Here is a 14842-nt window from a genome sequence, read left to right as displayed (position 1 = left end):
TTCCAGAAATTTTTTATTTCTATTTTCTTTTAAAAATGTAGATTTTGTTTTTTACTCCACTTTCTCAAAGGAGGGTGACCTCATTTTTTTTTTAAGAGGAAAACATTATTAATTTTCCTGAGTCCTCTTTCCCACCAGAACCAGTGGGGCCACATATAAAGTCTGAGGTCCAACAGAACCATGCTACTACCTACCTCTTGACAAAGAAATGATGTCTCAAGAATGAGAAATTTAATTGTGGACACAGCCAATACAGCAATTTGTTTGTTTGACAAAACATGTTATGCAAGTATTTTTTTTTTCTTTCTTCTTTTTTAAAATTGGGTTGGGGAGGGGGGAGATAATGGGAAGAAAAAAAATTTGTTAATTAAAAAAAATACTGTTAACCCGAGATCTAGTTTGTTTGTTTTTAACAAAATTATAAATCAGTTCTAAGGTCCAGATAGATTTTTATCTTGGATTCACAACTCTATCCATTAAGGAAACAATAAAATAATGTTAAACTTCCAGCGTTGGCTAGACTTCTGGGGAATCAATCTCTTAAGGGAAGAAAATTAAAGGGGAAGTAAAATGATACTGTTATCTCTTCCAAAGTTAACAATTTCACTCAACTTGTGCAGAGGCAGGAAGCCTTACTTCCAAGACCAGGAAGAAAGGATATATGCCAATAAGACATAAATGAAGGTATTACAATGACAACAACAGCCCTTTGTAGAGACAGTGAAAACATACACTTGAGCTAAGCCACAGAAAGCCTGTCCAAGGATATGTTGCTGAATGGTGCACTAGGAACACTCAACTTTCCCTCAATTTGTTTCCAGAGGCAGCATTTCCAGAGGCAAAGCTTTCTTTCAATCCAAAAAGTTTACGTAAAGTGCAAATAAGATTTGTTCCCTCCCCTATGTTTGTTTCCATGTTCATCATCTTTACAATGGGTGGAGCCCAAAAGTCATCTGCTAAACTTGCTGAACAGGTCACTGCTCAACGGTATCTCTGGAATCGGCAAGTCTTCAAGTTCTTCCAAAGTCACAGAGAGTATCTGGAGATGAATAGAGTCCCGCAGAAGAATGCAGAGTACCACAGGCAAGATAAGAGACATGAATGGTGCATTTGTAGGAAAGAGTATCTTTCCCACAAGTCAATGAAGAGGACATCTTTGGATCTTGTAGCTTGCAGAGACAGTGTTTGTGAAAGGAACAGTGCCAGCTGATCTCCAGCTCAGACCTCACTTCGGGAGGTTTCTGTTTTCCCTGTGTTGGTGACAGAAACAAGAATTGGGGATTAGGAAACCAGATTCTAACAGTTAGATAGAAGGGAAAGGACTAAAAGTATACAGATTAACCTACATAATCTGTGCTAACAAGATGTTTCAAGCTTCAAAACCAAACCAAACAAAAACAAAAGTACCTGTGATAGGATCATTCTTACAGGATATTTATACAACTAACTGATCACTAAAGCAAATATGAAGTTAAGTGTGTTCCAGTCAATTTTTTTAACTATGATGGTACTTTAATTTTTTTTCCTGAAATATTATTTAAATCAACAAACATTTATTAAGCACCAATTATATTCCTGGCACTGTGCTAGGTTCTTAGGAAACAGAGATTAAAAACAAACCCTATTTTAAAGGAGTTTGTAGGAAAAAGCCAAGCTCTGAGGTCTGCATAATAAAGGTAAATTATCCTTATCTCCCCTTTTATTCCTAAAACCAGCATTTCAGTTAGATCTTGCTACCTCAGTCTCTCTCCAGTTGTCCATGTTACAGAGGCCATACATTTACCCCCTAGTTTTAATTGTGAAATATTATGACTGTACAAGGGGATACTTTCCCTCACCCTAACTCTCCACTGTGGCCATTCTTTATCTTTCTCTGGGACACCTTCTCTGTCCCTTTTGTAATTTAAGTAAGATCCTCTCTCATTTTCCTACCCATACCCATAGAGAAGCTAAAATGTGGCAAATACTTCCATTTCATTTAGGAAAAAATACTAGACTTCTAGGAGAGAAAAATCATAAGCTTAACTTTGCTTTAACTGATAGTTGAAAAGTCTCAGACAAGTGTGGCTGCCATTTCTTATTTGAACTGTTTTCTACAGGTGTACTCTAAGGCTCTAATAAGTGTATGCTTTAGAAATGACAAAACAAAATAAGAATATAAAACATTATTATAAAAATGTCATTATAAACTATATTGAATAAGAGGAGAGGTATAATTGTTTTTGATATTATATAAGCAAAAGCAATGTTATTTTAAAAATAAAAATACCCACGACACCTTTTCTTTGGAGAAATTTGCAAGACCTACCAATTAAATTCCTGAATTTCTTTTTGGCTTCTGCTCTTTCCTCTGCATCAAAGTACCAAACAGTCATAGCATATCTATGAAAGACAAGGAAAATGAGGTTTCAATGAAAAGTGGGGGAAAATGAGGAAACAATATTCACATATTTTGAAACAAACATTAAAGTGTTTCCTTTCAATATAAAAGGACTGTTCTAATTATGCATTAAAAAGATATTTTTAGGTTTACTTATATTTATTTACTATCACAGATTTAAAATTCTCAATCCTGCTTCTGACTTAGTACTGATAAAAGGCAAGTTTGCTCTATAATTTCCCTCTCAAACCATAATGGAATAGCCTATCATGACCAAAAGTGCTTCCAATTTCTGAGAGTATAGTTTAAGAACCATTTTCCTATCATTTCTACATCATCATTTTCCCAAAAGGACTTACAAATTATTTTTTATTGGTTTGTTTCCAGGTTAGTGGTGGTCCAAGGCATTTACTAGTTATTTGTGGAAAGCACATTAGGCTGCTAAGAGTCAGGAGATCTGGGTTTTTATCCTTGGCTCTGCAATAATATATTCTGTAAAACATGAACATATCAACCTATCACTAAAAGGAAGAGGAAGTTTGATTCTCCTCTCTATTCCAAGTTGAGGCCCAAGAATACTGTTATCATTTAATTTTCTTGGGCCTCTATTTCTTCATATGTAAAAAAAGGGGAGGGGGTTAAATTAGATCAGATGAGAATGGAGCTAACATAGCATGTCTTTTGCTTAAATGTTTATCTTTGATATAAATCTAAGATTTGGGGGTTGTGATGGTTAAATAAATAAAAATGTAATAAAATATATAAAATAAAAATGTTAAGTAAACTCAAGTAAGTTTTTAAAAAAAACTTTTTGGTATTCCTTTTAGGCTGATTTGTCTCTGTTCCCCAAATAAGAGGCAGAGGTTGGGAGTGGAATTAGAAGGAAACTAATTTTAGCTAATCTTAAGTGGCAGAATTAATGAAAACTTTAAATTGAAAGCTACAGTTTCCTCAAACCTATATATCCAAGATTTTCCCTTTAAACACATCCAGTAAAAGAAAATAACTACAGTGTGATCAACCACTCAGGGTCACACTGGAAGCCAAGTCAGGGCCCAAGTTTCTTCATTTGTAAAATGAGAGTTGAGGGTTGGGAGGAAGAAGGTTGGACTATTTATCTAAGGTCCTTTTCCTGCTTTATTAAAAAAAAATCATGTAATCCTGTTCGGAAATGATGATTTGGTTATTCAAGAAAAATTTTCCTTAGGGATACTTGTCATTCTCCACGTTTTACCTCATAGCATAGGAAGGCTGTACTTCATGTGGGTTCCTACGATCTGACCAGAAGAAGAGTAGTCTGTCAAAAATAGGTTCCACATCTGCTATAAAGGACTTTCCTTCTGGGAATATCCGAAGGATACCACCATGTAACTGAAAAACACAATATAGATTATTTCCTGAGTACAGATATAATTCCCCAGCTGGGATGAACATATTAGCCTATTACTGATGAGGAAAAGCTTCTCACTCTAATCTAAACTGGAGCCTACATGCGAGTACATGTGTACACACATATTCTCCACTAGAATGCCACAGCATTTGCCTATTTGTGATCTTGGCTTTATCTTTTTTGTCTTATTGTAGCAGATATTGAATGGCAATATTATAAATTACTCATTGACATGAGCTAACAGATAAAATATTTTGAGGTTCCTTGACCTCAAAATGTAGAACTATTTGAAGACCCTAGTCTTTTCATTCAGTCTGGTTTTTTTTTGCTGGTTTAAAGCTTCTCTAGCCCCCTATAAAATACTTTACAACTTCTCTGAGCAGCCTATGTCTGATCCCCACAACTGACAGGAAGCAGAGATGCCGAAGATTCAGAAGCTGAGTTAGTTGGAATAATTCCCTCATTTCCCAAACTATTAAATCATTCTTGAATTTTTAAAAATACCTCAATTCATATGCATCCATTTTTAAATCTGGATAAGTATATACACAAGTTACATATATTGGAGAATATATAAAATGAACCAAGACTCCCCTGAAGTTCACACCCATAGTAAATCATGGCAAATGGTCACTGATGAGATATTTCATTCTGTGTGGAAAATTCTCTCTGGGGGATGTTTTTATATCTTAGAGCTTCAGTTTTGTGCAATTCTGGCAATATTGCTGCTAGGAGGAAAAGTGTATTTTGTTGCAACTAATTGGGTTTCAGCAGTCTAAGACACATCAGCTCTGGCTGGGCAAAAAGTTTGTTCCCTCTGCTCTGAAAGACAAATAATTGGGGGTGGGACCTTTGGGGGATAGGGTTTCTAATTCAGGTTTACAACTGCTATTTTCATCTTAGCTTCTTTAGTCTATCTACCTTTAAGAAAGAGAGAAGAGAAGATAATCTATCCCCAAATACTATGGGAAGACCCTTAGCAGCAGATAATAATAATTTTATTATTTTCAAAGTTTTCTCCATTTCTAAATTATAGGAATTCCCCCCTCCAACCAAATTCTTAGCAAAATCCTCTCCTGTGCCCAAATCTCAATGTACATCATCCAAAGAGTCCTCCAAATACCTTGGAATCCCAGTTCTTGTTCAGATAGTAGATACAGGTAATACAGCGTCCATCTCCATTGGGGTTGTCCACGTGTCGAACATAACCAGTCCCATTCCCAGGATAGCAAGCCACCATAGCCTAATAGATAGATTAGAAAGATAAGAGCATTTATTAAGGACTTGCAGTAAACTCAGTGTTAATCTAATCACTAAGGATATAATTAAAAATTGAACAAGACAATCTTTGCCTTCAAGGAGCTTAAATTCATATGGAGAAAGACAACATATAAAGGAGAGATGGAGAGTTGGGAAAGGAGGATGGTAATAGAGTGTATACAATAACATTGAAAATCCCAGAGATACAACCTAATGTTCTCCAAACAGAATTCTATTAATATAAGATGACCCAGCTTGGACTCTGGGGACACCTTGTATATTATATTTCTACTTCTGTTACGTACGGCAGTTTTTGGCACACAATAGCTTACTGTTCTTCAAAATTCTCCTTTGTTTGAGAGTTTGCAGCATTAAAAAAAAAAAAAAAACCAAATATTTTTATACCCATTTTGCAGAACACTATTTTCTTTTCAGTTGATAATCCTGGAAGAAAGTCAAGGACTGATATACCCAGGTGAGCAAGGAATACTGTATTAGGCCTGAAAAGGTCAAGGTCTAGGAAGTTCAGGTGGTAAGAATATTGCATTTAAGAGACAAAGCAAGGTGAAACTATCATCATGAAGTCATGGGAACCTGGTATGCATCAGCAAAGGTGCTTCTGGAAATTGCAACTCTGAAATCATTTATGTATTTTTTTATGGGGTTTCCTAGTTTTAAGGATAACTTCTAAAGTAGAGTCACTGCATAGAAACTGACCAAGAACAGTCTGATATGCTAGGGGGAAAAAAAAGGATTTAAAATCAGAACACTTGGGTCAAATCACATGTTCATTATTAATTGCAATACCTTTCAACAAGAATTGAGTCTCGATTTCCTCATCTGTAAAATGAAAGATAATAGTGGTACTATTTCCTGGCTGCTGGGATTGAAGATCAACTAAATTAAATGTACATAAGCACTTGAGGGGTGATTGGAGAAAAGATAGGAGAGAGAGAAAAGTAAATCCTTGTTAAATGTTGTCTTTTTTTAATTAAAAATTTTTTTTTGTAAAGCATAGTACAAATGGATAAAAGTCATTAGGGAAGCAGTGAAAGTGAAGTGAAGGGAGTACTGAGCCTGAATCAGGAAGAGACTCAAATTCCTGAATTCAAATCTGGCCTCAGACACTTACTTACTAGCTGTGTGACCATAGGCAAGTCACTTTACCCTGTTTGCCTGAGTTTACTCATCTGTTAAATGAGCTGGAGAAGGAAATGGGAAAACACTCCAGTATCTTTGCCAAGAAAACCCCAAATAGAGTTGTGAAGTGTCAAAGGTGACTGAAATAATGACAAAACAAAAATTCTGAATAGGTCTCAAGATAGGGGGAAAAGTAAGATAAGAAAGTCGGGGGCAAATGCCTTCAGTTGGCAGTAAAGATACACAAATGTATGATAGGTTCACAGATCCAGCCCTGGAAGGGATCTCAGAGGTCATCTAGTCATCTTCACCCCTTAGTTTAAGGGGAAACAGACCAGGAAGAGCAAAGAGCAGAAAGGGAACTCAGCTCAGATTTTGTGATTGTGTATTCGAAATGCTTTCCTCATTTTTTTTAAAGATCTAAGCATATTTCCACATTTATCTTGCTACACACACACACACAAATCAGAACAAAAAGGGGATAAAGATAGAGAAAAACAAAAAGCAAGCAAACAACAACAACAAAAAGTCAAAAATACTACATTGTGATTTACATTCAGTCCTCATACTTCTCTCTCTGGATGAGGATGGCTCTCTCCACCACAAATCTACTGGAATTGCCCTGAATTACCTCATTCATTGTTGTCTTTCCTCATGCTTTCCAAAATTTCTCCCAAGCACTCCAAGTCACAGGACTAACCACATGACAAATCAAACATATCTGAAACCACATTATTTTTTTCTTGCTAATCATTTTCAGAAAGTTAAGAGGCTTCTGGTTCTCTTCTGGCAGAGCCACCAAACCCAATGTGAATTGCTAGACAACACATGCCTAATGATAGAACATTTGTTGAGGAAGGGGGCAAAAAGATTTTGCTAAGATTCATACTTGTTCTTTATAGTATTTTAAAATTAATTTCTTACTCTGAACATAACATACATCTGCCAAAAAGAACATTTTCAAATATAGAGCAGAATTGTACATGAAACTGTAAATCTCTATATAGATTAATAAATTTCCTTTTTCCACAGTATACATTCAACTTGTAATTTCAAATCTTCTTGACCAAATTTTCTTTTGCTCTTTTGTACATTTTTAAAAATGTAGACTTTCTATGACGTTTCCATTCTCTCTTCCTCTATCCCTCTCTCCTTTCTCTTTCCTTCTTTCTTTTTCTTTCCCTTTACTTCCTTCCTTTCTTTTCCTTACTTTTTCTCTCTCCCTTTTCCCTTTCCTTCCTTCCTTTTCCTTCTTTTCTCTCCTTCCTTTCCTTTTTTTCTTCTTTCCTTTCTTTTTCTCTCTCTCTTTCCTTCCTTTCATTCTTCCATTCTTTTCTGCAAACCTATTAGTACAGTGCTGCCCCTTACCCTCATTGAAAAAGAAAAGGAAAAAAATAAAAAACCCTTGTAACCAATTGGCATAGTCAAGGAAGACTTCCCCACATAAGCTGTTTCTGAAAATGTTCAAGGTACATATTTCATGCACAGGTTATATATCCTGAATCGGGGAAGTAGATTAGTCACACAAGCTGAAGTCCTTTTCTTCCTTAATTCCTATCCAGCTATACCAGTAGTTCTTTCAACCACTGTAAAACCTGAGTACATACATTTAGTAGGATCTTCAGATCACATTTCCTGACAAATGAAATCTTACCATCATTGGGACAATGGCCAAAAGTATGCTCAAAGTACAGAAGGGACATGAGCACAGTCTATCCAATCATTTCTATTGAAAGTACTTGGGAAAGCATGGGCTGGCCCGATTTCCACTACTCTCGTTCTAACTGGAGTCAAAGTATGTGGTAATTTTGGCTTGGATGCAAACTGCAATACAAGAAATTGAATGTATTATTTCACAATATCATCTCATTTTAGAAAGAGTAAGGGGATCTAATGATAGCTAACATAAGAGTGTTACAATTATTATTTCATTTGATTCTTATAACAACCCTGGGTGGGTGAGGTAAATTCTAATTATTATCTTCATTTTAAGGATTTGGAAACTGAGGCAAACAGAGGTTAAGTGATTTGCCCAGCTTAACAGAGCTAGTAAGGGTCTGAGGTTAGCTTTGAACTCTGGTGGTCTTGATTCCAGATCAGGTATTCTATCAACTGGCCAAAAGGGCTTAATTACCATTTTATTTAATGCCCTTTTAATTTTGTTAATCCAATAAGCCTTTAGTTGCTCTTTGTAATATTCAGCATTTTAAAATGAATTTTAAACTATTATGAAGATAGTTTGTACAAGGTTGTAAAGTAACATAGGCAGCTTGGTGACATCATAATGCACAGAGTGGTGGGTCTGGAGTCAGGAAGACTCATGTTTCCTTGTTCAAAATGGCCTCAGCAACTTCCTAGCTATGTGATCCTGGCCAAGTCACTTAACCCTGTTTGCTTCAGATCCTTGTAGGAAATAGTAAACTACTCTACTATCTTTGGAGAGAAGAAATCCAAATAAGTCACGAATAGTAAGACTTAAAAAATGACATTGTCAGGCTTTGAATCCAGATCCCTGACTCCAAATCCAAAGTTCTTTGCATTGCATGTGACTGTGAGCTTTGAAAAGCAAAAACAAAATTCCTAGTAAGACAAGAAGTTTAAACTGCCAGCCCTTTCAGAAAATCCTTGTGCAGATTTTAAAGTGCCCCCCTCAGTGAAGAATAAAGTCCGTATTTCCCATGAAGGCTCCCAGACTTAGTTAATAGTGCTAGAAGAATAAACTACTGTCCCAAAGCAATCCCCTATAAATCACAGCAATGGCCCATGAGCCAGAAAACTCTTTGATCTCTCATTCACTCTCAACATAGAACAAACATATGTTTTGAGTCACATACACACAGCTAACAATCACAATTCATGTGCACAATAGTCACTTATCAAGCTCCACTGAGGGAAAGACCCTAGATTCTAATTATTAGCTGTGGAATAAAGCTGGGTAAAGACCTCTGGGCTTTAGTGTGCTCACCTGTAAAATGAAACAATTGGACCAGATGATTACTAAGATCAGCTCTAAATCTTAGGACCATTCTATAATCAATTTGGGGGGAGGGGTTTCTCTGCTTTCTTGGAATTTCTAACAATATCTTTGAACCCAAAAAGGCAATGGAACATGGAGTTACTTGTAGACTAATGGATATCATGCAAATTTAATACCTCTTTCCAATAGATAAGAATTTAGGACCTATGTAAATGAATGTTTTGTAAGATGGCTTGAGGTTTCTAAAAAGTCATACAGTATTGTCTGTGTTTCTTTCTTTAAAAATGCCTCAATGACCTACTTTCTTTGTATTGGGTGTGGAGAGGGGACAATCCTATTGAATAAGCCAAATAAGGTAAACAAGCAGAATCAGGAATACACAGTAACAGCAAGAATGTGCGATCATCTATGAAAGACTTGGTTCTTCTCAATGGTTTAGTGATACAAGGCAAATCCAATAGACTTTGGACAGAAAATGTCATCTGCATCCAGAAAAAGAAATAAGAAGACTGCAATGTATGTTCACTTCTTTTTTATGTTTTTTTTTTCTTTCCTGTGTTTTTTCCCTTTTGCCCTGATTTTTCTCTTTCATCATGATTTCATAAAACAATGCATGCTAAAAAATAAATAAACAAAATTAATTAATTAATTATTTGAAGGAGTGGCTAAATAAATAAATAAATGGATGGTTGAGTGAGGAAATAAATAAATAGACAAGCAAGTGAAAAATAGATAAAAGGAAAAAGAAAGTGATAGGTAAAATAGAACAGCTACTTCTTACCTCTGGAAGACAGCTATTATTTTAAGAATTTTTCTTTTGACAATCTTGGTGCTAGATTTCAACAATTTAAGGGCTTTTATATTTTACTAATGTAGATATTACCTTTTCAATCCCTTGACTCCTTAATTACAGAGATTCTTAAGCTGAAGGTCTGTGACCTTGTTCTTTAATAACTATATTTTAATATGATTGAATAATTATTTTCCCATGTAATCCTAGGCTTTTTATTTTATAGTTAAAAACATTATTCTGAGAAAGAACTTATAGCTTCTGCCAAACAAAACACAACATACACACAAAAAAGGTTAAAAACTTTTGCCTTGGTAAATCATTTGAGGACTTGCTTTGGTTAAATAATGATCAGAAATCATAATCACCCACCATAATTATATGTAAGTAGGGCAGCATAAAAGAGGAAAATAAAACCAAAATTCTTTTTTTTTTTTTAATAACTTTTTATTGACAGAACCCATGCCAGGATAATTTTTTACAACATTATCCCTTGCACTCACTTCTGTTCTGATTTTTCCCCTCCTTCCCTCCACCCCCTCCCCCAGATGGCAAGCAGTCCTATACATGTTAAATAGTAAAACCAAAATTCTTGAGGAACATTTATGTATTCAGAGAATACTGAATGAAAGAATGTACCATAACTCTACCACCGATTAGCTGTATTAATTTAACCCAGTCTTCTAGGAAAATAATGGACTTTGTTAGGACAGAGAATTTGATTTCCCTTCCAGTCCTTTTTTTTTTTTTTTTTTTTTGGTGAGGGTTAAGTGGGCTTAATTGAGGTTATGTGACTCACTTGCCCAGGGTCACATAGCTAGCATGTATTAAGCATTTAAGGCTGGATTTGAACTCAGGTTCTCCTGACTTCAGGACTGGCTGCTCCCCTTCTAGTTCTAACATTCTATTTTTTGCATAAGTAAAGCAACATTTTTAGGACCTCATTTAATGTATCATACACTATATTATAGGATCTAATCTAGGCTGAAAAATTGAAATATAACATCTCCTACACTCTAATTTTAATGGGAAGAGAAAGGAAGTTACAAATCTTTTGAAGAAATTTATGTGCAGTCAGAACATCCCCCATGACCACTGAAGAGTTTGCAATTGCCAGTGCCATTGTATGGGGAAATAAAAATGTAAATTATACAAACACAAACACACACATGTAATAAAGTATTTTATTTTTTTCCCAATTACATGTAAAGATAGTTTTTAATGTTCACCCCTTTTTCCTCCCCTCTCACCAAGAAGGCAAGCAATCTAATATAGGTTGTACATGTGCACTCCAAATGGGATGCTCTTTATGTAACTCTTGGCTTTTTCAGACTACAAAGAACTAGCAAGCTACAGAACATAACATTTTGGCTAAATTTCCATGGGTCTTATGGGTCCATGGGAGAGAGGAAGTTCCTAGAAGCAGTAATTACAAAGGTAAAATATTCATGCTTTCTGGCTAGCACCTGATATTATTTGACTAAAGCTTAACAATGAAAGGAAATCATTGGGAGCCTCCTAGAGCCTGTCGAAACTATATCCAATTTTATCAGTGCTGCCTGGCTCAGTGCCATAGGAGATATAGGTCTGAATTCCCAGCTATTTGCCTGGAATTCCCAATATGTTCTAAAGTGACCTGACAAGTCCAAACAAGCAGCCTCCACATTATTTTTATAACTGACCAAGGTAGGTGCCAACTTGCTGCACGGGGCTACTACAAATACCGGAAGCTTAACAGGTCAACCGAGTTGCTATCTTCACCTCCCTGAGCTGGGTGTGGGAGTGGGGAAGCATAGGAAGCTATGGAGAAAACAGCTTCAGGACAATAAGTCTTGCCAAAGAGTTGAATTTCTGTAAGACAAATGTGCAAAGCAAAACTCAAAGATGCTATTGAATTTTTAATTTCCCCAAATCCCGGGCTAAACCTCTTGAAATGGACTTAAATTGTGAAATTTTCATGTTGATTTTTAACTATGGCATTTGATTTTAGGAAACTCCTCCCTGGAACTTATAGTTTTAGCAAGTTTCCTGGGATCCAATGAGGTAAAGAACTTGCGCAGAGTTCAGTTAAATGATCCTTAACCATTTCCCTACCATACTTTCTCAGCTCTGAGTTGTCACTGCTATCTGCCCCTTCATTGGGGCACTGGACTCTCACTCTAGAAATTGGGGTATGATAAGTATGTTCCAAATACTCCTCTTTTATACTTCCTAGCTATCTCTACATCACGTTGTCTACACTGTGTCCATCACCCTCATCTCCTTCCTATGAAACCCCAAAGACCATCCATGGGAAAGTGGGTACTGGGAGGTAAGCTTTTGCCTAATCTTGCCCAGAATCGTCTCCCTGGCTATTTCCATATTATTTCTTACTCCATTTGCTTCTCCCTCTCCACCTCCCCCCTTGCCCCAGCTCACCTTTATGGATTTTCTTCTCCCGATAGAAAGTAAATTCCTTAATGCAGGATTTATCTTTTATTTGTATCTTCAATGTTTTGGCATAGTGCCTGGCATACAGTAGGTACTTAATAAATGCTTTATCCATCTATGTGTCAGAGATGAGATTTGAACCCAGGTCTTCTTCACTTCCCAAAGTAGCTTTCTATGACTAAACCATAACTTTAATTAGGAGATGGTAACCATAAGTATAAGATCTGGGACAACTTCCTTGTGATACAATGTGCTTCCAGTCTATAACTGTAAAGGCCTTTGACCAAATCTCTTAGAAAACAGCCACACAACTGATCCATGGCTATGGGCTTCTCTACTTTGTGGCTGAACCAGGACACCAACCACAGAGCTCAGGAACCCTAAATAGAGCAAAATACCACAGAACCATAGGAGTACACTCAGAAGAGGCTGCGGAGACTATCTGGTCCAACAGCTTTATTTTACAGATAAGGAAAATCCAATTCAGAGTCAGTGTCAAGGCTGAATCATAGCCCCCCTCAGGTGTCCAACCCAGGATGTCAAACACTACCAAAAGGTGAACAATCCCAAACTGACATTATGGGATGAAGGTGTATAAGAAAATGTAACCTGAAGAAAGCTGAGAAAGAAATAGCTTGGAGGCTACCCTCTGTATTCCTACCCAGAAACCAAATTCCAAGTTTAATAGAAAGGAAGAAATTGGAGTTGAGGCACACTACCAAAACACAAACATCTTATTTCTTCCTAGCCCCCAATTCAAATCAATTCACAAACACTTAGCCCATTTAATTGTGCCTTTTGGAAACTCCCATCTGTTGGACTCCCCTCAAGCTTGTAAGCCAACATTTCTTCTACCTCCCCCTTCTTATCCCTTGTAGCATTATTTACCAGTACCCTCACCTTCAATCAATCAATTCATTAACCAATGCCAATTTATTAGGTGCAAACTATGGCACTGAGCTAGGAGACAGGGAATGGGCAGAAGGAGCCCTGAAGGAGATTACAACTGAATGGGGGAGACAAGATGCAGATGCAAACAAATATAGACAAAGCAAACTATATAGAGGACAAATAGAAAATAATTAACAGAGGGAAAGCATTGGAATTAAGAAGGCTTGGAGAAAACTTTCTGTGGAAGGTGAGATTTTAGTTGGGACTTAAAGTAAGCCAAGGAGGTCAGTCACAGTCAGTATTCTAAGAGGAGGAGGAGGAGTATTCAAGGCATGTGAGACAGCCAGAGAGAATGCCTGGAGCTGAGAGATGGAATGTGTTGTTTGTGGAACAGATAGTTCCTTTCCCTATCCCCAACTCAAAGGGTCATACAAAATAGATTCAAGATAACCTTGGGGAGAAAGGGCATTTGCTGCTGAGGAGGATCAGGAAAGGACTTAGAAGAAGGTAGCACTTGGTAAATCTAGAAGGGAAACACGGATTTCCAAAGTGAAATGAGGAAAGAGTACATTTCAGGCATGGAGATAACGGAGTGCAATAATGAATGGCAAGGAGATAGAAATGAATACAAAACTTTTCTGTTTGAAATGTAATTATTCCAAATGTTTGGAAATATAAGGAATGACTACAATAAAAAGGGAGAGATGAGGTATGACAATTTTGGAGGAAAAGCAAATTATGTCTCTTTTTATCATCATGCTTTAAATGTTTATAATGCCTCTTTCTGAATATAGTTTGGATTTTATCAAGCTCAGGTACTAAGGCTCTTTTAAAAGAAAATTTTAAATTAAATAACCAAACTGTCATGAGTAACAGAAGACCTGAAAGAGGCAAGATCTTTTAATGGCAAATAAAACCACAATATTAATGTCAGTTATTTTCCATTTGACTAATGTCAAGAGGGGAGGAAAAAGGATGAAAAGAAATCCTTTGCAAGGGCAAGCAACTTAAACTTAAGACCTAGAGGGAAAATGAAAGGAAATACAATGTATATGTAGTAAATTTCTTCTTACCTTTCTTTCCCTTCCTTCTATGTTCCCATTGAAAAGGGTGGTACTTTACCTTCAAGATCTTATTGAATTCAGTGTTTTCTCTTGTCTTGACAATAGATACATAATTTTACTAAGGCTAGTAAAACATACAGGTGTTTTTTGACGGCTAGTAGGGAAGGTATGTGTTGTTTCTTAGATTTCACATAATAGGTAATAGATACAAGAATTGTCTGACATCTGATAATTACTTCCCAAACATAATCAATACATACATGATGAAGTAAAAAACCAAAATGTAAATATGATAATTAATGAAAGCCACTCATAACTTAACAGCTGCTTTGATTAAAATATTTTAATGTTCACTTTTTAAAAAAGATTTTTGTTTAATATTGTATTTTTCCCAGTTACATGAAAAACAATTTTTTACATTTGTTTTTAAAACTTAGAGTTCCAGATTCTCTCTCTTCCTCCCCACAACTGAGAAGACATATGTGAAGTTATGCAAACATTTCCACAAAGGTCATGTTGT

The 14842-nt window shown here is 36.1% G+C and overlaps 1 protein-coding gene across 1 annotated transcript in view; it reads right to left on the bottom strand.

Annotated features, from left to right (window-relative positions):
• Positions 1–230: 230 nt before the first annotated feature.
• The window catches only part of EGLN3 (egl-9 family hypoxia inducible factor 3), a 35103-nt gene continuing 20491 nt past the window's right edge, over positions 231–14842 (bottom strand). Inside the window, exons 2-5 of the mRNA XM_012546818.2 lie at positions 4894–5013; positions 3615–3751; positions 2309–2382; positions 231–1250 (exon numbers count right to left, since the gene is read on the bottom strand). Coding sequence (XP_012402272.1) covers positions 1219–1250; positions 2309–2382; positions 3615–3751; positions 4894–5013 — 363 coding nt within the window. The 3' untranslated portion in view covers positions 231–1218. The remainder of the gene's footprint in view (positions 1251–2308; positions 2383–3614; positions 3752–4893; positions 5014–14842) is intronic.

Source organism: Sarcophilus harrisii, chromosome 2 (genome assembly GCF_902635505.1).
Source record: "Sarcophilus harrisii chromosome 2, mSarHar1.11, whole genome shotgun sequence".
NCBI classification, from domain to species: domain Eukaryota; kingdom Metazoa; phylum Chordata; class Mammalia; order Dasyuromorphia; family Dasyuridae; genus Sarcophilus; species Sarcophilus harrisii.
The sequence above is the reverse complement of the archived record's forward strand: the minus strand, read 5'-3'. Positions and strand labels throughout refer to the sequence as shown.